At 44.0% G+C, this 22,706-nt stretch overlaps 2 protein-coding genes across 2 annotated transcripts in view; one reads left to right on the top strand and one right to left on the bottom strand.

The window, feature by feature from the left end:
* TRIM66 (tripartite motif containing 66) overlaps window positions 1-11,813 on the bottom strand; it is a gene marked incomplete at both ends in the record, with an annotated part of 49,364 nt that extends 37,551 nt beyond the window's left edge. The window contains 2 exons of the mRNA XM_080817606.1: window positions 6,796-7,102; window positions 11,784-11,813. Of these exons, the coding sequence (XP_080673732.1) occupies window positions 6,796-7,102; window positions 11,784-11,813 (337 nt within the window). The remainder of the gene's footprint in view (window positions 1-6,795; window positions 7,103-11,783) is intronic.
* Window positions 11,814-15,074: 3,261 nt separating this feature from the next.
* RPL27A (ribosomal protein L27a) lies at window positions 15,075-17,890 on the top strand. The gene is made up of 5 exons (XM_080815935.1): window positions 15,075-15,169; window positions 15,558-15,621; window positions 16,061-16,136; window positions 16,816-16,990; window positions 17,718-17,890. The coding sequence occupies exons 1-5, from the start codon at window positions 15,167-15,169 to the stop codon at window positions 17,844-17,846; spliced, it is 447 nt and encodes a 148-aa protein (XP_080672061.1). The 5' UTR covers window positions 15,075-15,166; the 3' UTR covers window positions 17,847-17,890.
* The last annotated feature ends 4,816 nt before the right edge of the window (window positions 17,891-22,706 follow it).

Raw genomic sequence — 22,706 nt, 5'->3', positions numbered from 1 at the left:
TGCCCCATCCAAGCCAGAGTCAGAACATGAGCATGAGATTAGGTGACGGGCTGAGGCAGGAGATGATGGTCCATAGCGTTCAGAGCTCTGGTTCGTAGGACAGCCCAGCTGTGAAACAAGCTTTCAGGGACAAGAAATAGCCCATAGCGGAATGCAGAAGGTACAGGTTGGATGGGTCTAGGCTCACTCATCTCATCTGATAGACTGGCACCTCTATTTCTTTCCCTTCAAATCTCAAGAGTCAATCCAAGGACTACACTGACATACTCCAGCAAAGACCCTGTCCCCATTTCCAGCTGGTCTGGACAGAGTTGATAGTGGGAGATCCAAGAGCAGCAGCCTACTCTAGGTCTGCAGTGTCTACTGGCCATCAGATCCAGGCAAGCCCTGGATTGGCAGGCAAAGGAGCTGAATTTATTTTTTCAGGTTCTATAATAACTACGGCATTCAGCAGGATTCTAAGGCTTTCTGGACTCCTGATGCTCCCTTTATGTGGTAAGGGATTAGAGATAAGCTCCAAGAGTCTTTCCTGCTCTCTAGCTTTCACAGCAGTCAACCATGACTGGTCCCCCTTGAATGAGAGAGTTCCAGTAGACAAGGGGCCCCTCCAAGACCCTGTTCATCAATCACAGCTACCTTGAACTGAGGGAACCCTCAGCAAACCTACTTTAACTATATCCTTCTTAGCAGTGCTGGTAGCAGCTAGCACATCCCCCAGAACACAGCCTGCCTCCTTCCCAGTACCAGGGGAATTGCTCTCCCAGTAACAGGTACTGTTCTGAGGTGCCAGTGCTACTCCTGGGGCCCTAGAGAGCCAATTAGGGTGAGGAAACTGTTCATGAACTAAAAAGCCATCGTGCTGATAGGGTTTGGGAGCTCCAGCTCCTGCATCTGCTGCACACCCAGCTCAGTCCAGCTCAGCTGCCTGTCCTCCACCTAGGAGACTTGGGTCACTGCCCACAACAGACCCCACAATGGTTGGACACACCATTAGTACCTGGACTGAGCAAAAAGCAGTTACCTGGCCTTCCAGGCTCCGATAGCTGAGCTCTCATCCCCCTGCCTCCCACCCTCACCCGAGGCCATTAGAGCCCCTCCAGCTGAGCTCTCATTAAGATCATCATTTCTTTCTCTGACTCTGAGGTTGTAGCATCTTGCATCAGTTCCCTCTCTTCGGATCTTCTCAAAGTCCCAAGGCTTGCCCACTGAGGGACAGAGATTGCCCCCCCCTTTCAGCATCTGTGGCTTACAAGAGACATGCTGTCACCCAAATTAGCCTCAGGAAGCATGAGGCCATGGTGGTTATTTGGTGTTCTCAGAGCTCTTCAAGTCCAGCCCTGAAAGCCAGAGAAGACCTGGGATTGCCCACTCAATTAGTGCCAGAGTCCAGACTGAGCTCCAAGGGCCATGACTTCCAAACCAGGGCTCTGCCCACATCTCCCACGTCACCCACATCAAAATGTAAGATACTACACAAGTAGATTCTAAAACTGTGATATCAGAATCAAGGTCTCTCAGCTAGGATTTATCTTTTAGTAGATTTGAAAAGGAAATACAATGTTCCTTCTCCTTACATGGGGAAGGAAATAGCCAATTAATTGTCCTTCTCCCTTAAAACAACAACTAGAGTTATAGGAGTCCTGAGAATTTTGAAGACAAATGCAGTGCATGGTAAATGTCAGTTTCAGGCAGCCAACTCCCTTCAGAGTTTGCTACATTATTTTAAGTATCACTTTGCCACTCTGTGGCTGACTTCTCCATAGAGTCTGACCTGGGACCATGTTCAGTTAGGCTGAGAAGCAGAGTCCCACGTATATTGGCTCTCGTGGGCTGCGTACACCCATTTCCCATTCTCAGCCATTCTGTACAGAGCCTGCAGCTCCAGTCATCCCACTGCACAGCTAAGCCACTGTGTGCTCAGCACATTGCTGCCTTCGCTCTTGTCCCCATCACTAGCTTTTGAAGACCTTGCCCCTCTGGTTGCCTTAGAGGCAGAGACCTAACACAGACACATTTCCTAGTGTGACAGAGCTGCTGGGGAAAATTGGCCACGGCCACATTAAGGATGTGCACCTGAGGACTCAGGCTGCAGTGCTGGTTCTTTCCGCAAAGATTCTCCATGGAATCTACCCATCCATTCAGGGATTCCATGTGAAATCTTCCCCTAAGCAGAGTGCTTACAGTGCTGATCACAAGCTTCTAAGAGAGGTTTGACCCGATGTAGCCCCTTACAAGTTGTTTTAGACCTGAGACCTGACATATTCACAATACCCAGGGTTTTCATATAATGGGAATAACACCTAATTACAGGGTCATTCATATAATGAGAATAATACCTAATTACAGGGTCGTTGCACAGTTTTAAAAAGATGATACAGGCACAAGCACCCAGTATAGTGTCTGCCAACCAGCAGGTGCTTGATAAACATGTTTGGCCCCTGGCAACCTGAGAAACAGAAAGGGCAGTGTCACAAGTGGGACAGTGTGCCTTCCATGTAAGAGCCACAGGAGATCTCTGCAGATTCACTGATTCAATCATTTGTTCAAGAAATATTCACTGAAGCCCTCATCCTGTGTCAGGTTCTGTGTTGGGCTGTGGGGAGGTAGAGATGAAAGGCCCAGTCCAGTTAAATCAGATGCCTCCCCTAGTGCAGACGTGCAGGCCCCAGGGAGGCTCCCCTGAGGGATCAGAGTTGAAAACCAGCTGGACGGCCCGTGGGCCCATGCACACAGCAATGCTCAGCTCTCCCAGCAACAAGTAGACTTGGATTTATGGAAGTGGACTTACCCCCATGCACTGTTGGCCCACCTGGCTGGAGGCATTGACGGACCTATTTATTCTTTAGCCTTTACCCATCTCCTCTCTAGCTGCTTCCATGTTTTACTTTTGAAAACCCCAAACTGGCAGAAGTAGGATAAGTGTTTTAGCAAGTCTGGGCCCTTGCTCTGCTGGATAAAGTGGCAGTGCTAAATGCTGTTTCCCGAGAAACAGATCCCAAGCAAGGTATCTCAAATTAAGGACCAGAAATCAAGTTCAGGTATTGGGTCTCTCACTAGACTAACTAGAGATAGATGACAGCTCTCCTCTCATTTTCATGAAACAGCTCATTTGGGTACCATTCTTTCAGTTCTTCCAAAAACATTCAGTGAGCAACTGATATACACCAGTCCTGGTCCATGGAGAACCTCCCGGAGGTTTGCTTCTTTGCCTGAACTTTTTTTTTTTTTTGTAAGATTTTATTTATTTAGCAGACACAGATAGAGTGTGTGTGCACAAGCAGGGGGAGTGGCAGGCAGAGGGAGAGGGAGAGGCAGGCTCTCCACTGAACAGGGAGCCCGATGCGGGGCTCGATCCCAGAACCCTGAGATCATGACCTGAGCCAAAGGCAGATGCTTAACCGACTAAGTCACCCAGGCGCCCCTCTTTGCCTGAACTTTACAATCTTCTCACATCCATACCACACCATATTATTATATGTCTAGTTCTCTGCCCTTCAACAGAACAGGAGTTCCTTGAAGGCAAGGGCCCTGTCTTTTCATCTCTATACCCTACTGTCAAAGACCCCAGTACATAGAAGTCAAATACCCGCAAAGAAGACAGACATACACAGGCAGATAAACCAACAAACACCCACACAGCATAGAGTCCTAAAATCTCCCAAGAGGTCACAGAAGCTGATTCTACTCTTCACCCACAAATGCAAATATGGAAGGTAACAATGGCCTGGCCAGGTCACAGGACAGACTAAAGAATATAAGATGCCACATATTTAAGAAATTGCCCCTCTTGTTCCAAATCAAACATATTCACATCTGACCAATTGTTTTTCTACTTCAGTTGCAAAAGTTCTAAATAATAGTATTTTGTAAAGTTTCTAAGCTTCTTACTATCTCCTATGAGCAGTACATAACATTCTAAAAATCCTATACGATAAATACTACTATCACCAACCCCACATTCTAGGCGAGATGACTTGCCCAAACTGCACAACTAGTAAGTGGCAGGCAGATTAGACCTCACACTCATGCCCACACATATTGACACCAAAGCTAATGTTTTTATTCTCCATTACATTCGGAATAACTTGGTGAATGAACACTATAATTCAAATAATTGTCATTAGTATGATTTAGTTTTCTGATTTCAGAGTCATACAAAGACTTGAAACATGCATCATTAGTTCATGTTAAAAATCCTAAATGAGATCAAAGACTTAAGCATAAGAGTAAAACTATAAAGCCCTTAGAAAACACAGGGGGAAAGCTTCACAACAATGGATTTGACAATAATTTCATGGTTAGGACATCAATGAAAGCAAAAATAGATAAATTGTACTTAGCAAAATTAAAAACTTTTGTGCATTGAAGAACACTATTAATAGAACAAAAGGACAACCTGAAATGAGAGAAAATATTTACAAATCATATATCTGATAAGGGTCTAGTACCCATAAAATGTTTAAAAAAATTCCTACAACTCAACAACAACAACAACAAAATCCCATTAAAATGTGGGCAAAACATCAACTCTATACCATTATACAACAACTCTCTGTTCCTTGCCTTGTTCCCCAGCCCCTGGCAACAACCAGGCTATCTTCTGTCTCTGTGACTTGACTACTCTAGGTACATCATGCAAATAGAATCATAGACTATTTGTCTTTTCGTTGTTGTTTAAGATTTATTTATTTATTTGACAGAGATCACAAGTAGGCAGAGAGCCAGGCAGAGAGAGAGATGGGGAAGCAGGCTCCCTGGCAAGCAGAGAGCCCGATGTGGGGCTGGATCCCAGGACCCTGGAATCATGACCTGAGCCGAAGGCAGAGGCTTTAACCTACTGAGCCACCCAGGCGCCCCCTATTTGTCTTTTTGTAACTGGCTTATTTTAGCATAGTGTTCTCAATGGCCATTCCTGTTGTAGCATGTGTCAGAATTTTTTTCCTTATTAAGGCTAAATAATATTCCACTGTATGTATATACCACATTTTGTTTAGCCATTTGTCTGTTGATGAACACTTGGATTGCTTCCACCTTTGGCCATGAGAATAATGCAGCTATGAACACAGGTATACAAATATCTCTTTGAGTCCCTGCTTTTGGTAATTTCATTTTTTAATTTTTTTGAGGAATGGCCATAGTGTTTTCTACAGAGGATGTACCATTTTATACTCCCACCGATAGTGTACAGGATTCCAATCTCTCCATGTCCTCACAACACTTGTTATTTTCTGTTCTTTTTTCTTAATAATAGTCATCCTAATGGACGTGAGGTGGCATCTCATGGTTTTGATTTGTATCTCCCTAAAGATTAGCGATGTTGAGCATCTTTTTGTGTGCTTACTGGCCATTTGTATATCTTATCTGGAGAAATGTCCATTCAAGTCCTTTGCCCATTTTTAAGTTACATTGCTTTTTATTGTTTAGTTGGAGAAGGTCTTTATATATTCTGGATATTCACCCAACAATGCTGGAGCATTTTAAGACATATTTAAGATTCACCGTGCTTATAAATTTAACTTATAAGATTTCCAAGTGTCCTTTAATTAGCAACAATTATTTGCTAGACAAGTGAAATATTTTAAAAAGAAAATAAAAAACATTTTAATTTATAAAAGCAAATATTAGCTAGGTTTGTAAATAAAAGTGATTTTTAAAAAAAGATTTTATTTATTTATTTGACAGAGATCACAAGTAGGCAGAGAGGCAGGCAGAGAGAGAGGGGGAAGCAGGCTCCCCGCCAAGCAGAGAGCCTGATGCGGGGCTTGATCCCAGGACCCTGAGATCATGACCTGAGCCGAAGGCAGAGGCTTAACCCACTGAGCCACCCAGGCGCCCCGATGAAAGTGATTTAAAAATTTAAAAGCGATTGTTAAAATTTGCTACATTTATAAATAGAGTAAGACGTATAAGTTAAAATTAAAAGTTTAAGGGAGGACAAAATTTAAGTTTAAAAATCAGATTTTAATTTTAAAAATCAAACTAGATCATCTTTCCTGGCCTCCAAACTCACAGAAGAGCCCAGGGAGGTCATACAGTTTGCCCAAAGGTTCAGAGGGCCCCAAATTCATAGCTAAAGACAGCTGTGCTGCTGTAATGCCTCAAATTTGTATGCCTAGCCTTAGGCTACAAATCACTTTAATAATACTACAGACAACAAAACAAACAGAGATGATGTTTCTAAACATTCACAACTTGTTAGACTTTCTCATCCTCCAAGTTCCTCCAACAGAGACTGCATCTCTGTTACAGGCCTGTGCTCTAATGCTGAGCTGAAGAGTCCTGGTTCACATCTCCAAGGACTCTCAGTCCTCAATGAGATTGTTCCCTAGGAAACCTGATATTCAGGCGCAAGACACAAGCTCCTCCCTCCTGATGGTGACTTCAATGGTGAATGGTTCACTAGTCCAAGGGAGTCTGTTCAAAGTTAGTTCCCAACCAATCCTAGGGGGGCAGCAGCTCTCCCTCTGCCTCGGAAGTTTAGTGAATCGGGACAGCGTCCTCTCCAACTGGGGAGTCAGCCAAACCTTGAATCAACACCTTCCCAGGTTTCTCAGTTTGCCACCAACTCAAGGAAATCCCAAACATGCAAAGTCCCAGCTTACAAAATAGATATAGTAGGCATCAGGAGGATTCCTTTGTCTCACAGATTCCCCAAAGAATTGCGTTTGGCAACAAGTATCCCTTGGGCATTTAAATTCTGATTCTTTCTGCACCTGAAATTCAGTTCCTATGAAACAGGGAGAGACCAGTTATACGGAAGGAGGGGAACCGGCGGTGCTTTACTTTGGTACTTACCATCTGGGACAGTCCCGAGAACCTTGGCCACCTGCCTCAGCTCCTGGATCAAGCCCTGGAAGCAGCCTTTACAGAGCAAATGCTGGCAGGGTAGGAACCGGGCCCCCACATCGTGCAGGTCCTGTCGGCACACCGAGCAGGTCTGTACCAGGGCCTCCACCTGACCACTCCTGTGTTTCCGGTCAACTAGTGGCAGCCACATAAAGCTCATGCCCGTATTGGTGCCCATGCTCGTGCCCGGGACCGGGGCTCTTCCAGCGATATCCTCAGGTGTGAAGCAGCGCGTAGAGCGAGCAAGCTCCACTCCCTGTAAGTGAAGCACAAAGCGGAGTGACTCATTTCTTTTGGGTGGGGGATGTTCCTGAACAGGCCAGGGAGGACTCAAGAGAGCTGGAGGCTCGTGCCTTGTAGCCTGCAGGCCTCAGCCTCACACCCTCGCCTGAGCCCAGAGAGAGAGTCCAGCATCTCCGCTGTAGGAGGCAAAGCAGCAGAGGTCTGCTAGGTTGTGTGCTTCTTACAGGGTTTGTTTACTTTCAAAAGTGTCCAGTATCTACCTGTGCTTCTCTGTATTAGTGGACAGGCTTGAGCTGAAATTTCATTTTGGAAAAGAGAAGGAAATGTATTAAAAGCCAAGTGTATGCCAGGGGCTTCCTGTGCTTCCTGCGCTTTATCAGTCCTCACAAGTACTCTTGGAGATAGGCATTATGATACTTTCACAAATTAAATAAAGCCATGAGGGACAGGCTGGGGAAACTGAGATTCAGAGAGGCTGGGTAATTGTACAAAGACAGGTGGTAAATAGCAAAGTTCAAATTCAAAATCGGACTTCACACTTATTTAGCAGAGGGCAGCATAGTAGCCCCATGGAGGGCAGTCTGTCTTAGACGGTTTAAGTGTGGCTGAGTTCATTTCATTAGGCTTTGAGAATATCAAACTCTTTGGTCTCAAACCCCTTTATGTTTTTTAATTATTCAGGACCCCAGAGAGATTTTATTTATGTGGGTTCTATCTATTACTATTTACCATATTATAAATGAAAACTGAGAAAATTAAAACTATTAATTCATGCAAAAACAATAAACCTATTACATGTCAACCTGAATAACGTACTTTTTTGGGAAAAAATTAAGTATTTTCAAAACAATAAATTTAGTAAGAAGAATGACATCATTTTTCCTTTTTGCAAACCTCATTAATATCTGTCTTAATAGGAGACAACTGGAATCCTATACCTCCTTCTTCAGTCAATCCACTCTGTGTTGTTTTGTTTATAGTGTATGAGGAAAATCCAGCCTCATGGGGCTGCACAGTTAGAAAAAAATATGGCTATTTTAAATAGCCTTGTCAGGTAACTGTGCACATTCTTTGATTCTACAAGTAGTAGTTTCTTAAAGGCTGGTTGCCATGTGGAGTCTGAAACTACATCTGTGAACATTTTTTACCCTGTTACATTAAAATCCACTGTCCTATCTTGCACTGTGAACTGCTCTTTTACCCAGGCATCATTTTATAACACCAAGCATTTGCCATTTGGAAAATACTGGTTCAATGACTTATGCAGATGCTCTGAGTACTGACGTTTCATTAGACAATAACAAAACATCACACTCTTTCACATTGCCTCAAATCTCATTGGAAAATTCTTTATAAGGAAGATGTCAGACTCAAATAAAGATGTCAGACTCAGGATACCTTTACCAGAATTCTAATTTTTGCTGGGAACTCTAATTTTATCATTGGCAACAAATACTGTTGGGTTTTTTTCCCTGAAATGATAGGCTCACTTCATTTTTGAGAAAATACCTGCCAGATTCCCAAGGCCGAATAACCACAGTCTGTCAGTTGTTCTTTCAAGTAAAATTGGTGCCATACAAAACAAAAACAAAAACAAAAAACAGGCTAGTTCAGCTTGCAACTCACACTACAGCACATGTGCAGTTCCTTTCTTTGATAAGTAGAAGTGCTTTATGCATTCTTCCAGTTTCTTCACATGGAATATTAAAAACGTGTATTCAAGGACTGAAACGTAGTAAACTATTTACTGCTTCGTCATGGACACTCCTAAGTGAGACTCCCTTCTCTTCCCTCTCTCTTTTCCTGAAAATGCCTGGCAGTGAAGAACAGTATAACTTGTACCAACATCTTTGGCTTTTTACACACCATCTTTGTTTTTTGCTTTGGCACAACCAGAGTGAATGCCAACCCAGCGAAAAGGGCAGATAACATCTTAATATTATTATGAAAATGGTTTTGACGTTATGGACACTTGTGGATACCTGTGACCCCATGGACACTTACGGAAGAGTCTCAGGGACCACCCCCATCCCCCCCTCCACCTGTCATCGGTCTACAGACAGCACCTTCAGAACTGCTGCATTAGGCTTTAAATAATTACTCTGGGGATTCAAGGAGATGGCATGGCTTTCTAACACCAGTGGGTACTACTCGGGATGAGTATATAAATAAATATTTCAATTCTGTCTTAGAAAACCAACTGAAGTAACTCTATGAGGATGAGGTTTAAATTAAAGGCATGGCCAAGAAATGGAGTCTCTGATTTGAGGATTGGGGGGTTCCAAATTACTGAACTTCTACCCCCTTCCTCTGGCTGCTTTTCATTACATCTTAGCTCTTTTCCTATCTCCTCTGACCTGGGGAAGAGGATAGAGGATAGAGGAAGGCAGGGGTAGCAAATTCAAATGCCCACAGGGGCTAGCCATACAAATAGTGAAGTGTTCCACCTAAAAGAATGTGGGTCCAGTGTTGTCAAACCTTAGTTTTCCAAAATGTCAGAAATCCACATTTTTACTTAAACTCACAAACTTTGGCAAACTAATTACATTTAAAAAACATGAGAAAACAGCATGAGTCAAACAAAACATACCAGTCATTAGCCTGTGACCTCTGTTTTAAGTCCCAGACAAACATGGACTAAATGAACATCATGTGAAAATCTGGAAGGACAGAAAACCTCTCATATAACATTACCTTGCTACAAATCCCTCCTTTTAACACCTTACAGCCTGATCTGAGGGTTTCTACAACCTGGCCAAGGAATGGCAGAGCAAGTCATTCCATGTCACACTGGGAGTAAGAATTTCCAAAGTCTGTTTGCATGGGTAGGAGAGAACAAAATTAATCATCAAAACAAGTACTTCAGGCAAAAATGGGGAGAGACACACACTAGGTAATGAGAAAACATCCACTCGAGCTAGACGGTGCTGAATGCGACATTATTACCTGTGTACTTGTTTACTGTCTCTTTCGGACACAGTCCTAGGACATGACTTAGTCTTTCTTGTTCACCCTTGTCCCTGCTCCTCACTGCCTGACAGGCGTATATAGTGTCTGAACATAGCAAGCACTCAATAAATATTTCTAAAATGAAAGAATGAATCTCAGCATTTTTCAACAAGAAAACTAAGATCCAAAGAGAATATGCTGTTTGTTCAATATCATTTAGCTAGTTGGGAAAGGACCCCAAATTTCTGTGTTCCTTCTGCTAATTTTATCATCTGAAATTAAATGAAATCCCAAGTATTTAAGCCCTTCTTTATTGTGCTATTGGATAAACTGCCCTCTAATGTCCACAAATTCCTCTCTTCACATTTTGTTATTCTGAGTTTAATGGCAGCAAGGTTTTCCATCCTAGCTTCCAACAAAACTCTAGGAATGCATTTTCCCTGTAGTACCATGATATGTTTTTTTAAGGTTTTATTTATTTATTTGACAGACAGAGATCACAAGTAGGCAGAGAGGAAGGCAGAGAGAGAGGAGGGGAAGCAGGCTCCCTGCTGAGCAGAGAGCCTGATGCGACTCACGGCTGGATTCCAGGACCTTGGGATCATGACCTGAGCCAAAGGCAGAGGCTTTAACCCACTGAGCCACCCAGGCGCCCCATACCATGATATTTTTAAAAAATCTATTCAACACAGTATGGAAAGACTCTTGGAAATTAGATTATTTTTACTTTGTGCTAAAGACAACTCTGTGGTCCTGTGGGTTTTCCTCTAAATGCCATATTGCCATATATCAACAACTACTTATAGAGGCAAAAACAACCACAACAAAAACAAAACAAACAACAGCAACAAAAACCCCTGAACCTGGTAGTAGAAAGTGGTAACTATACATGCTGCTGGTGCATAAATTACTACAATCCATTTGGGGGGAAAAACAGCATAAAATGAATTATAAAAATATTCATACTCTATAATACAGCCATCTCACTCTTGGGAATTTACCCTAAACAAGTTATTCAATAGAAGAAAAAAACCACATACACACAAATGTTCATTGCATCACTGATAGCAGAGAACACAATAAGAATAACAACAACAACAACAACAACAACAAAACTACAGGAGAAAATGGCTTAGTAAATTATAGTATCTGCTAAAGATAAATTAGTCTCAAGCTATTAATAATAATCATGAAGACCAGGTAGTGATTCAGAAAAATGTCATGATATCAAATGAAAAGCAGAATACAAAAGGATTTGTGTGCTATGATCATCAGCTTTTTGTAGGTAGCTATTTTTCCATGTAGACAAGAGCTGAAAGGTAATATTCAGACATAGAAACAGCATTGTAAGGTATTATGATTCAAGATGTTTATATTTATATTTTTTTAACATTTTCTTTAGTGTTTCACTGACTTTTCTATTACATGCAGTTCTTAAAAATCCTTTCTGAAATAAATTTGGATTTCTCAGTTTTTCCAGCATTCTCACTTAAAAAGAACAGAAACCCTGGCTCTTCCCATCTTAAATGAACAATCCTCTACTTGAAAAAGGAAAGCAACATATTATTTCCAAATGTCCGACCCTAAAGACGGAGTGCAAGTAAACTGGATCCACCCATTTTGTGGTTGCTATCTGAAGCACTGCTGAGGAACTCAGGGATCACAGGACCCTCTTCGAGGTGGGGGTGTGTTCAAAAGGTCCCCTGGAGAAAGGTCTGGGGAACCAAAAAGATCAGTACATTTACCTGTCTCGCCAGGTTGCTGCCTGGCATCATCTCCCTTCTGCTCATTTCACAGGTATTTTCTGAGGCCCTGACTCTCTGGGGGAGCCCAAATGCCTGAGATGTCACAAGGCCATGCTCTACTTCAGAAGAGATGTCACAGAGAAGCAGGCCTCTCAGAGGTCAAGTCTTAGGGTCATGTTCCGTGTGCCTGAGTGGAGAAGGACAGGTCACCAAATGCCTAATGTCTGGATGCTTCTCAGTGTTGTAGACACAGAACTCAAACTTCATTTGCTCTCTCAGAGCTAGTCAACCTAGGGAAACTGACCTTCACTGACAAAACACACATAAGCCTTATGTTAAAGCTATAGGATTTCCTTGGGAATGAGAGGGAGCCTTCTAGAAACCAGAGCCAGACAATTGCCCAGGGCATGCCCTCTACCCTGGAGATGAAACCACCAATGAGAAGAACATTAGGTGAACACAGAACCCAACACAGAGTGCTGGTCCACTCAGGGAGAATTTCCCTTCTGATGGATGGCCTGAGGGGTAGAATATAGCTCCTCTATACCCATGGAAGCTGGCAAAACTACCCAGAAGTAGTGCCCATGACCCAGAACCCTACCTCTATCCCTGGACAGTCTTGGTCCTTGCTCTAGTCCTCCTTACACGACACTTGATGGTTACCTTTCATTCCCAGAGCTCTGCCCAGCTTACCTCCATTCACAGACCATGTTCCCAAGGGTAGGTCAGTTCATCTCTTGTGCACTTAATGGCCAGATCTGATTCAAGTAGGGGGTGATCTCTTCTTAGGCCTCACCCCCCACTCTCAAGGCCCCTCTTTCTGCTGGTCACAGGCAGTATGTAATCAAGGACTGAGGACTGATGAAAACCATAATGCTGTGAGGTCAGAGAGGGAGTGGTCACTGAGGTAAAAGCAGATCTGGAAAGAGAAGACTAAAGACTAGGTAGGCCCAGGCTCTGTCTCTTGGCAGCTCTGTAGCCTCTGGCAAGTCGCTCAACCTTCTGTGCCACAGTTCTCTCATTCTTATTCATAAAATGGGGCTGGTAGTGTTGACCTCTCAGGCAGATGCATTTTGTAAACTGCAAGGTGTATTTGGCTATTATCATTATGGAAGAAGCAGAATATAAGGTGGGCCTTGAAGGTTGAGGAAGATTCAGGATAACTGATCAGGAAGAAAATGAGCACTACAGACGTGAGAAATGGCACCAGCACAGGCAAAAAGGCAGAAGAGATGTATCAAGTCTGGCTGCAGGAAAAAGCTTGCGTGAGAGCAGAAGCTGAGGTTAGTTTGGAAAGGCAAGTGGGCTGTATTCTGTTGTAATAGGGAGCTACCCAACTTTTTGATCAAGTAAGTGAAAGGATGAAAGCCATGTTTTGGGAAGATGAACCTGGCAGAGATGTGAAGGATGAATGGATTGGAGGAGGGTTAGAATGCAGCCAGGATGACCACAGAAGGCTGCTGAACTCAAGAGACATGATCAGGGTCTTAATGAAGGCAGTGGCATGGGGGCTTAACAGGAGGAAGCAGATCTGAGATATAGAACCAAAAGGATATGGTGACAGTGTATTAGGGGAAATGAAGGCTTGGGAAAAATTTTCAGGTCTCCGTGACATCACTATCTAGGTGGACAAGGGTGCCACTCACCAAGATATAGTATAAAGGAGAAGGCACCAGTGAGCAGAGAAGATTGAAGTCTTTGAATATGTTTACCAAGTTTGTCTGTAGAATGTTCAAGGAATAATAATCAGAGATTAAGTAAATACAGGAGTGTGGAGCTCAGCAATGGAGATGTAAATTGAAGCCACGCAAAATAAGCTCACCCAAGGATTGTGTACTGTGAAAAGTTGAGAGGCAAGGACCAGAGGCTGAAAAATAGCAACACTTAAATGATTAATAAAGTTAAAAGAACCTGAAAAGACTGAGAAATGGCCAGAGAGATAGGAAGAAGAGAAGTTTCTAAAAGGAGTGAAAGAGGTAAAGTACAACAGAGAGAACAAGTGGTAAAAGGAATGGGAAGAGTCCATTCAATTTGGTATTTTTTAATTGATGATTTGAGTCAGAGTGGTGTGCCTGAGGGCCAGATTGCTGCGGAGTAAACAATGAATGGGAAATCAATAAATGGACAGAATTCACAGACTACTCTTTTGGGGAGCTTGGCTGTAAAGGAAAGAGTAAGGGTGCTAGGTTGAAATCAGTCAGGGAGAATTTAGGATATTTTCGCTAAAACATGTTACCTGACAGGAACGGGGTAGGGAAGATACACACATAGAGTAATTGAAAAAATGGGATTTTGGACACCGATTGAGACTGAGAAATGGCTCTTCCACTGAGTGAGGTGACAGTAAGTACATTTAGTAACTTACTCATTTGTTGAAGGTTGCTACATGCGAGGAACTGGGAGTGCGTGGATAGAAGAAAATAATTCTGAACTATTACGGAATTTGGTGGAGAAGGGAAGATAAATGTGGTCGACAATTATATAAGAGCTGCGTATGAGACTGCGTGGGGGTACAAGTGGGAGAAGTAAACAACAATGGCTGAATGGGTCAGAGAAGTTCGCAGGTTCGAGGTTGAGCAGGGGTTCCCTGGTGCGAGAGAGAGGGTCACGGCCCTGTCAAGTAGGTTCAGGTGAAAATTAAAATTTGGTGGTTAGAAAAAAGTATTTAGAGTCTGGATTAAAAGGACCATAAAGCAACCAGATATATAGATCCCTTAAGTATTAAGTATTGTTCAAACTGGGGATGCCCAGGATGATTGCACAAAGGCAAAGATGGAATTAAGACCGAGTGCCTCCTCGGGGTGTGGGTGAGCAGGTGCGGGTGGGTGGCAGACACCTAGGAAAGGACTTCAAGGGAGCAGAGCGAGATACCCGGTGGGCACACTGGGGGTCAAACAGTGCCTCGCGAATCCTCACGGCGGCCAGAGAACAAGCAAACAACCGCTACCGCCAGAGCCGAGCAGACCACAAAGAACGCGCGGCGCGAGGAATGGCTGAGTTGGGGCGTTTGGCGAAGAGCTGAGATACGGTGGCTTAGGCGGGTTCCAGAGCCAAAGCGCCGCGAAGGCGTGCACCACACAGTGCCCCAAGCCGCGGATTCAGCGACAGCTCTCAGCCTCAGAGCCTGAGGGAATGAGGTCTGCGCACGCAAGTAATTCCGGCCGCCACCGCAACCCGAACTCCGCTGAGAGGGCGAGGACACCAACCTCAAAAAACGACTGGCAGTCTGGCAGTCACGCGAGACCCGCGAAACACGCGAGGCTCAAGAGACCCCGCCCTAGGCCCGGCCTCCCTGCCGGAAGTGAGTCTCATTGGCTCCGCCTCCGTCATCGGTACCTCGCGAGATTTCGCGAACGCGTCCCTTTTCCGTCTGGGCTGCCGACATGGTAGGTGGTTCTTTTTGTGCCTCTGCTTAATTGCGGGTGCAGGCCCCGAGCACTACTCGAGTTGTACCCAGCCACCTACCGCCTATCTTGGCCCGGCTTTCCAGGCCGCCCATGGCGGGCCTCAGGGCAGGGTGGCCGGCATCAGCCCTGCAGTCGGGCCGCGTGTTTTTCCTGGGTTCGAATCTCTTGAGACACAGGGATCCGCGCGCTCGGGCGCCGCCTTGATGAGGCCGCATGGCCCCGGGCTAGTCCGTAACTTCACCTTTGCTGAATGTGACCCAACGCAGATCCTTGATCCCCAAAGCCTATAGACCCTTAGCACACGGTCAAGCTCGCCCTCTGCCCCACCTCCCTTTGGCCTTATCACCAAGCACCTTTTTCCATACAGCCTTCCAGACTGAGGAAGACCCGGAAACTTCGGGGCCACGTGAGCCACGGCCACGGCCGTATCGGTAAGTGTCGGCATCCCATCCTGGTCGGCTTTGAGCTCTCCCCGCTGGGTCCTTACCTAGCAGGGAAGTGGATAGGGTAGAAGTGGGTTCGCCTTGTGCGGTCTGTCGGATTGAATTTGACTGTTAGCGGTTGATTTTTTTTTTTTTTCCTTAGAATTCTCTACAGTACTCCACTTGAAGAGAATTTAACATCAGTTGGGGGGGGTGAGATTTGATTGGGGCAAAGTGTTAATTTGTCGAAGGCATGGAGTACTGTGGATAGTGCTATGATGTGGAACATTGCAAAGAGATGTTTCACCCGGAAACTTGAGGGATTAGCAATGCTTGAAGAGGTATTGTAGACTGGGAACAAGATAAGTAAATATGTAGAAGTGTGGGAAAAGGAGAAGAATTGAGGGGCTGGAGAAGGCTATAGCCATGTAGCTTTGTATTCTTGCAGGCAAGCACCGGAAGCATCCAGGAGGCCGGGGTAATGCTGGTGGCATGCATCACCACAGGATCAACTTTGACAAATAGTGAGTGTTTCTTGGCTTGTACTTCTCCTGGCACTGACAGTTTGGAGTTAGGGGCAGAGGGTTGGCTCAGGACACCTTCAGTGGGAAGAAAGCCTCTTACCACTGGAAAATCTTGTGTGTGGCTGGGTTTTACCAAGTTAACATTTGATGCAAACTGAACTTTTCATCGAGGCTAGAGTCACGCTTGGGTATCAGCTTATTGCCTTAGTGTGCTAGAGCCCTCGAAGAGTAATTGCTGACCTTATTCACTGGCTGTGACCCTCATGGCATAGTCAGTCACCGGGTTAGTGACATCAGATTAACTATGCACCTCCTAGATTGACTTATGTCCCCAAATTTGTTTAGAAAATCTCTTAGCACAAGAATGTATAAAATTTCCATAAAATACTGTCAAGTGATCTGGAAGACCTCTAGTCTTGGCATTGCCTCTGACTTTTTCAATAACTTATCCTGGTTCCATGAAATAAGGCTAGTCTTCTACTCTCGAGCGTCTTTGGTGGCTTTTTTTTTTTTTTAAAGATTTGTTTTAGTTCAACAGTGGATGGAATACCTGCTATGTCACTGTTGTACACCAGTGAACAATTTACACTAAAACTAGGAGAGATGAACAATGAAGATGATACACATCTCTTCTTAATTGGGAGTCAGGTTATAAAAGTGATTGCCCTTCTCTTCCTAGTCACCCAGGTTACTTTGGAAAAGTTGGTATGAGACATTACCACTTAAAGAGGAACCAGAGCTTCTGCCCAACTGTCAACCTTGATAAACTGTGGACCTTAGTCAGTGAGCAGACACGGGTAAATGCCGCCAAAAACAAGACTGGAGCTGCTCCTATCATTGATGTGGTGCGATCGGTGAGTGAAGGAATAGTTGTTGACTTTATATTGTCCTTGCCTCTCATAATTCTGGATAATCTAATCTGTTTGATCTCCTACATGGAATCTCTACCCAGTTACCCTCTAGACTATTCCATCTTTTGATAGAATTTCCACAGGTAACTGACCAGAATTGAACTCTAGTTCAGTTGTGATTCACGTAAAATATTTGAAGAGTAATAATCTTTACAATCAGTAATCTCATCCCCACTGTTATTGCCCTGATTTATACAGGTTTGCATTTCTGGTCTAAGCTTTTGGCAGTATCTTAGCTGGCTCTGATCCCTCTTAGACAACCCTGCTTCTGTGAGGCACAGCTCTTGGCCCTTTATGTCCCTTACAGAATAAAATCCTGAGATGTTTGTTATTTATGGATCTCTGCTATCTGAAGAGATTTCCACACACCCCAAAACAGTGATGACAAAGCATTTTTGTGTGTCTTTTGGAGTTCTGGTGGGGTGCTTTGCTTGAGGCTAGAGTCACATCCTGACACATCTCTTGTCCTGGTGTGCTAGAGTCCTCAGAGAGAATCTGCTGGTCTTGATTCACTGGCGAGGGCAGTCAGTGCCCCCGGTAGTGCCCAGATCAGAAACATGCTCTCCCAGCTCCTAGATGGCATAGATTGGCAGGCATCTTTCTTCATACCAGGGAGTTGTCATCTGCTGTGGTGTGTATTAAAGCTTTTTTTTTTTTCCTATTCCTCCAGGGCTACTACAAAGTTTTGGGAAAGGGGAAACTCCCAAAACAGCCTGTCATCGTGAAGGCCAAATTCTTCAGTAGAAGAGCAGAGGAGAAGATTAAGGGTGTCGGGGGCGCCTGTGTTCTAGTAGCTTGAAGCCCCGTGGGGAGAGGTTCATTAAATGCTAACAAGTGCTTTTCTTTTCTGGTCTGGGTGTAAATTCTTTAGCACCCCTACCTCCCAACCTGTGTATCAGAAACCCACCTAACAGATTTCCAGGAGTAAGGGTATGAGGGCCTGAGACTCTCTGTCAACTCCTCTCAGAAAGTGTGGAAGAGATAGCACCAGCACTTAGAGGACTTGGCCTAATACCTAACTAGAACATTTTCATTTATAAAGTGAGAGTGATAGCACATGTATGTATCTTAGAGTTGAAAGGCCAATTTGCATTGTATATTCTGAATTTACAATGAGTGGGAGAATACACCCTTTAACTGTAATACAAGGCTCAAAAGGAAAGACTTGGTTGGTTATGTTTTAAGTAAGCTCTTACCCAGCATGGGGCTTGAACTCAAGGCCCTCAGATTAAGAGTTACTTGCTCTACCAACTGAGCCAGTCAGGCACTCCAAAAGGGAAAACTCAGTTTTGATGGGGCATTCTAAAGAGTGGACAAAGTGATAGGATAGAAGCGATTGTGAAGGATATAATTCCTGGGCCTAAGGTTTTTCCTCCTTGGCTCTGTCTTTTTTTATCATACTATTTCAGAATCTTGAGATGAGGCCCAGCAGTCTGAATCTTAAACACACCAGGACTTTTACACATGAAAGTGGTTTGGAATCTAAAAAGTATTTGTCAGGATGTACGTATCCCTATGTATTAATGTTCAAAGAACTACATCATGAAATGCTAAAGATTCTAGTCTGAAATTAGCATAGAATTTGGAAAAGCCAGAGGCTGTACTTGGGCTTTCTAAGGTTTGTATCTCCTACAAAAACATAACAATGACCAGTGCTTGTGTGCAGATAGGACCTTCAGATCTCAGGGTAAATTATAATTTGCTACAGTTTTTCTAGTTCTTTCCAAAAATTGTGAAATTTTCTTTGGGCCCAAATAAAGTTGGTGTCTACAACCCTGGCCAAAAAAATAGGATGACACTTAAAATGCGACTAGGTTTCATTGAGTGGTGTTTTCTTAGTCCTCTCGGGTGATACGTGGGCTGGGAACCATGACTTCCTATGGGACAAATTTGTGACAACCTTTAGAGGAGTCTGCAGACCCCCAAGTAAAAGGAAAATGGACAGCAAACTTAGTGATTTGGTAGAAAAGTGGGCGAAGGCTTTACTCAGTTGGACAAACTGGATAATTCAGATTTGATCTTTGATGATGGAGAAAGGCAAAACTGGTTGTACCTTAGTGTCTTGGAGGACATAAAATATGGAAGCTGAGGTCCTGGATCTGAAATGGGTTGTAGTCGATACTAAGAGAATTTAACGTCTAATTGATTATAATTACACACTGAAGATTCTAAAAATGTAGAATATCTTGAGATTCAGATGGGGTTTGAGCTTTTGACCCAAATCTTAACAACTGTGTGTGGCATCTTTAAAGACTGAGGATTGTATGAATTAAAATGGAAGTACTTAACTAAACCTTTTCGACTCACTGGGAGCGATTATGGGAGCGGACAAATTAATTCTCATGGTCTGATAAGTCAAGGCAAAATGATCCAAGCAGAGAGAAGAGCAAACATGCTAACCAATTTGGGAAAGTTAAGCAAAGTAAGTGAGAATGTAGTTAGGGACTGGGCTGCAGTGGGAGGTGGGACAAAGAAAATGAGAATGAGGGGCGCCTGGGTGGCTCAGTGGGTTAAAGCCTCTGCCTTCAGCTCGGGTCATGATCTCGGGGTCCTGGGATCGAGCCCCGCATCGGGCTCTCTGCTCAGCAGGGAGCCTGCTTCCCCCACCATCTCTCTGCCTACTTGTGATCTCTGTCTGTCAAATAAATAAATAAAATCTTTAAAAAAATAATAAAAAATAGAAATGGGAATGAGAAAGCACCAGGAGTAGGATTCAGAAAATTAAATGGATAGGATTTTGCAAGTGGATGGATTGGGGTGGGGCTGACAGCTAAATGGTTAGGCCTGGACAGATGAGATTTAGCCCATACGTGAAAACAAGTCCCTTAGCCAGTTTCTTAACCCAGAAATTCATTAGCACTGTGTAGCATCACTATGCATAAACAGGATGGGGCTAAGTGGGATAATACTCATTTCAGTCCTGTATGGAGGTGTAGATGGCCATGCTGAATGTGAAAGTCCCTCATCCTTTTTTTTTTTTTTTAATTTCTTTTCAGCATAACAGTATTCATTGTTTTTGCACCACACCCAGTGCTCCATGCAATACGTGCCCTCCTTAATACCCACTACCTGGCTCCCCCAACCTCCAACCCTCCCGCCCCTTCAAAACCCTCAGGTTGTTTTTCAGAGTCCATAGTCTCATGGTTCGCCTCCCCTTCCAATTTCCCTCAACTCCTTTCTCTCCATCTCCCCATGTCCTCCATGTCCCTCATCCATTTTAAATAGAAGATAGTCCAGATACCATGCCATCCCACCTGGCCTGGGAAGGACAGCTGAAGGGGACTCTCCAGCTTGCTCACTCAAGTATCTACAACTAATAGCTGGCAGATGCTTTGATTCAGGTGTTAACGTTGCCAAGGAAGCCAGGAGACAAAACCATACTTTGATGTTACAAATGAAAGGCACAGACCTACAGGGACCATTTGGCTTGTTTGATGGACCAAGCGCAAACCTTACAGTTTGGCTTTATATTTGCATCAAAGGGGCCACTGCTGAGATACAGTCCATGCTGAAGAAACAAATGAAGCTGCCAAGCTGATTAGTCTGTGCTGCAGGCACAGAGGCCCACACTGCCACTGGTCTTTTTAGTGGCTGATATGGGCACAGGGTTGATGGAAGTCTTCCCATAAACGAAGGCCAGAGCTTTGTTAGATGCCCTCTAACTCCGTGGTCTTCAACCATTTGTTTACCTTCCTCTTCAAACTGGTAAAATAACGTCACCTAGCCCATCAGGCTGACCTGCTTATTTTCTATAGATTGGGTTGCTAAGGATAGGATTTCTGGCCTAATGTACATGTGCTTTAGATACATTTTCATGCAAACCTCGGAGGTGAAGCTGTAAAAAGGTATATTGTCGAATCGGACTCGACCCCATTATCAAAATCCGCTAAATCGAATTTAAGGTTTCAATTCCAATACGCGTATTCTTTCTTGATGGCTAGGCCACACGCAATCAGCCCCTGGACTGAAAACCTCTGGTGTGCCTAAGGGCTCACCATCGGCGGAAGGCGGACGACAACGAAGACGGCAGCGGTCGGAGCCCTACAGAGCGTGGAGCAGCTACCCTTGTGGTTTATACTGCCCTACTTCCGCACCGCCATCACACAACACCCACCTCTTCTCGCCTCAGCCCCGGAGAACCACTTCCTGAGGGTGTAAGGTTCTGGTTCCGGGGTCACCTTAACCTCACCCCCCGCCTCCACGACCCGACGCACGCTCGGCACCGGTTCCTTCCGTGGGCGCAGCCAGATCCGGAAGGGGCGGAGCCGGGCTCGTCGCGCGGCCGAGAGACTTTCCCAGGCATGGCGGGAAGTTTAACTCGGCGGCTCTCGGTGGGCGTGGGCCCCTTCAGAACAGGGGGCCGGGCCAACCTTGCGGCGTTTATGGAAACATGGTTTTTATACACACGTCAAACACGGGAATTTCCAAACTTCTCAGAATTAGCTTGTTAATAGGTTGTCAAAAAGATGAGCGCCTATTACGACGTTCACGGTACCTTGGACACCTGCCTGTACATACATGGAGATGGAAATGGGAGAACATAAAAGAGAAGGCATTTCTTAATGAGCTGTGGGAGGTGGGGAGATGTATGTTTTGATAGTTTGAGTTTCTTGCTTAACCAAATGCATATTTAATATAACATATTTAATATAAAAAGCAATATAAATGGACAGAAAATAATTTCCAAGTTACCAGAAATTTGCCAGTACCGAAATGTAGTATTTTCTCTTGGTCTAGAGTTTTCATGACTTCTTTTTTTTTTTTTAAGTTTTCATGACCTCTTAAGTGACACTCACCCCCACCTCCATAGGCAAATAAGATGTTTAGGAAGGCATACTATCACTTTGGCTCTAGAAACTAATTTCGTGTATCACCTTTATTAAGAATGTAAGTTCAGTTCTGGCTCTGTTTTATGGCCCAATTTTTGTTTTACTTTTATTTCCAATTTTAAAAAAAATACTGCTTCTGTATCTTTATAAATAAGTCATTTGGATACAAGTTACAAGTCTCCATGTAAAATAAAGGATATTATTTTTAGCAAAAATTTGAACTGAGCTGCGATTATAATTAGAATGCTTTTGGGGGAGCCCTAATTCCAATATGAGCTGGAGTTGGAATAATATGGCTTTCTAAAGGTACTCCTTCAAAATATTGCCTTTAAGGAACCCAGATTCCTCATTTTGACGCTACAGTTTACCAGAGCATGCTTATTTAGTTTAAAAAAAAAAAAAAAAAAAGCATTTAGGAAGATGTATTGGGCAGCCTGCCCTGCTCTAAAAGTTACCAAAGTGATTAAGGAGAAAACCCAGGGCCTTTCTTGACTCCAGAATAGAGGAGGGCTGACACTTCGTAGGCATTGGGGCTTCTGGTAGAGGAAAAGCGTTGTGTTGTCCCTGAGTAAGTGCCCTATGGTGATCAGAAAGGTGGTTTAAAGACACTTATTCTCAATGGTGGCCAAAACGATCCTCTGGGGAGACAGTTTGGAAATGAATGGGGCAGTTTTTTTGGTCACAATTGCGGAGGGTCCAGGTTGCTAGACATCCTGCAATGTATGGGTTGATTCTAAACAACAACAAAAATCTAGTTTAGATCTACCTCCATTTTACACATAATACCCTCCCCCCAGGGTATATATACCTCTCAATTTTCCAGGATTCCA

This window comes from Martes martes (genome assembly GCF_963455335.1).
Source record: "Martes martes genome assembly, chromosome: 10".
NCBI classification, from domain to species: domain Eukaryota; kingdom Metazoa; phylum Chordata; class Mammalia; order Carnivora; family Mustelidae; genus Martes; species Martes martes.
Note: the sequence above shows the minus strand (reverse complement) of the source record. Positions and strands in the feature narration are given on the sequence as shown.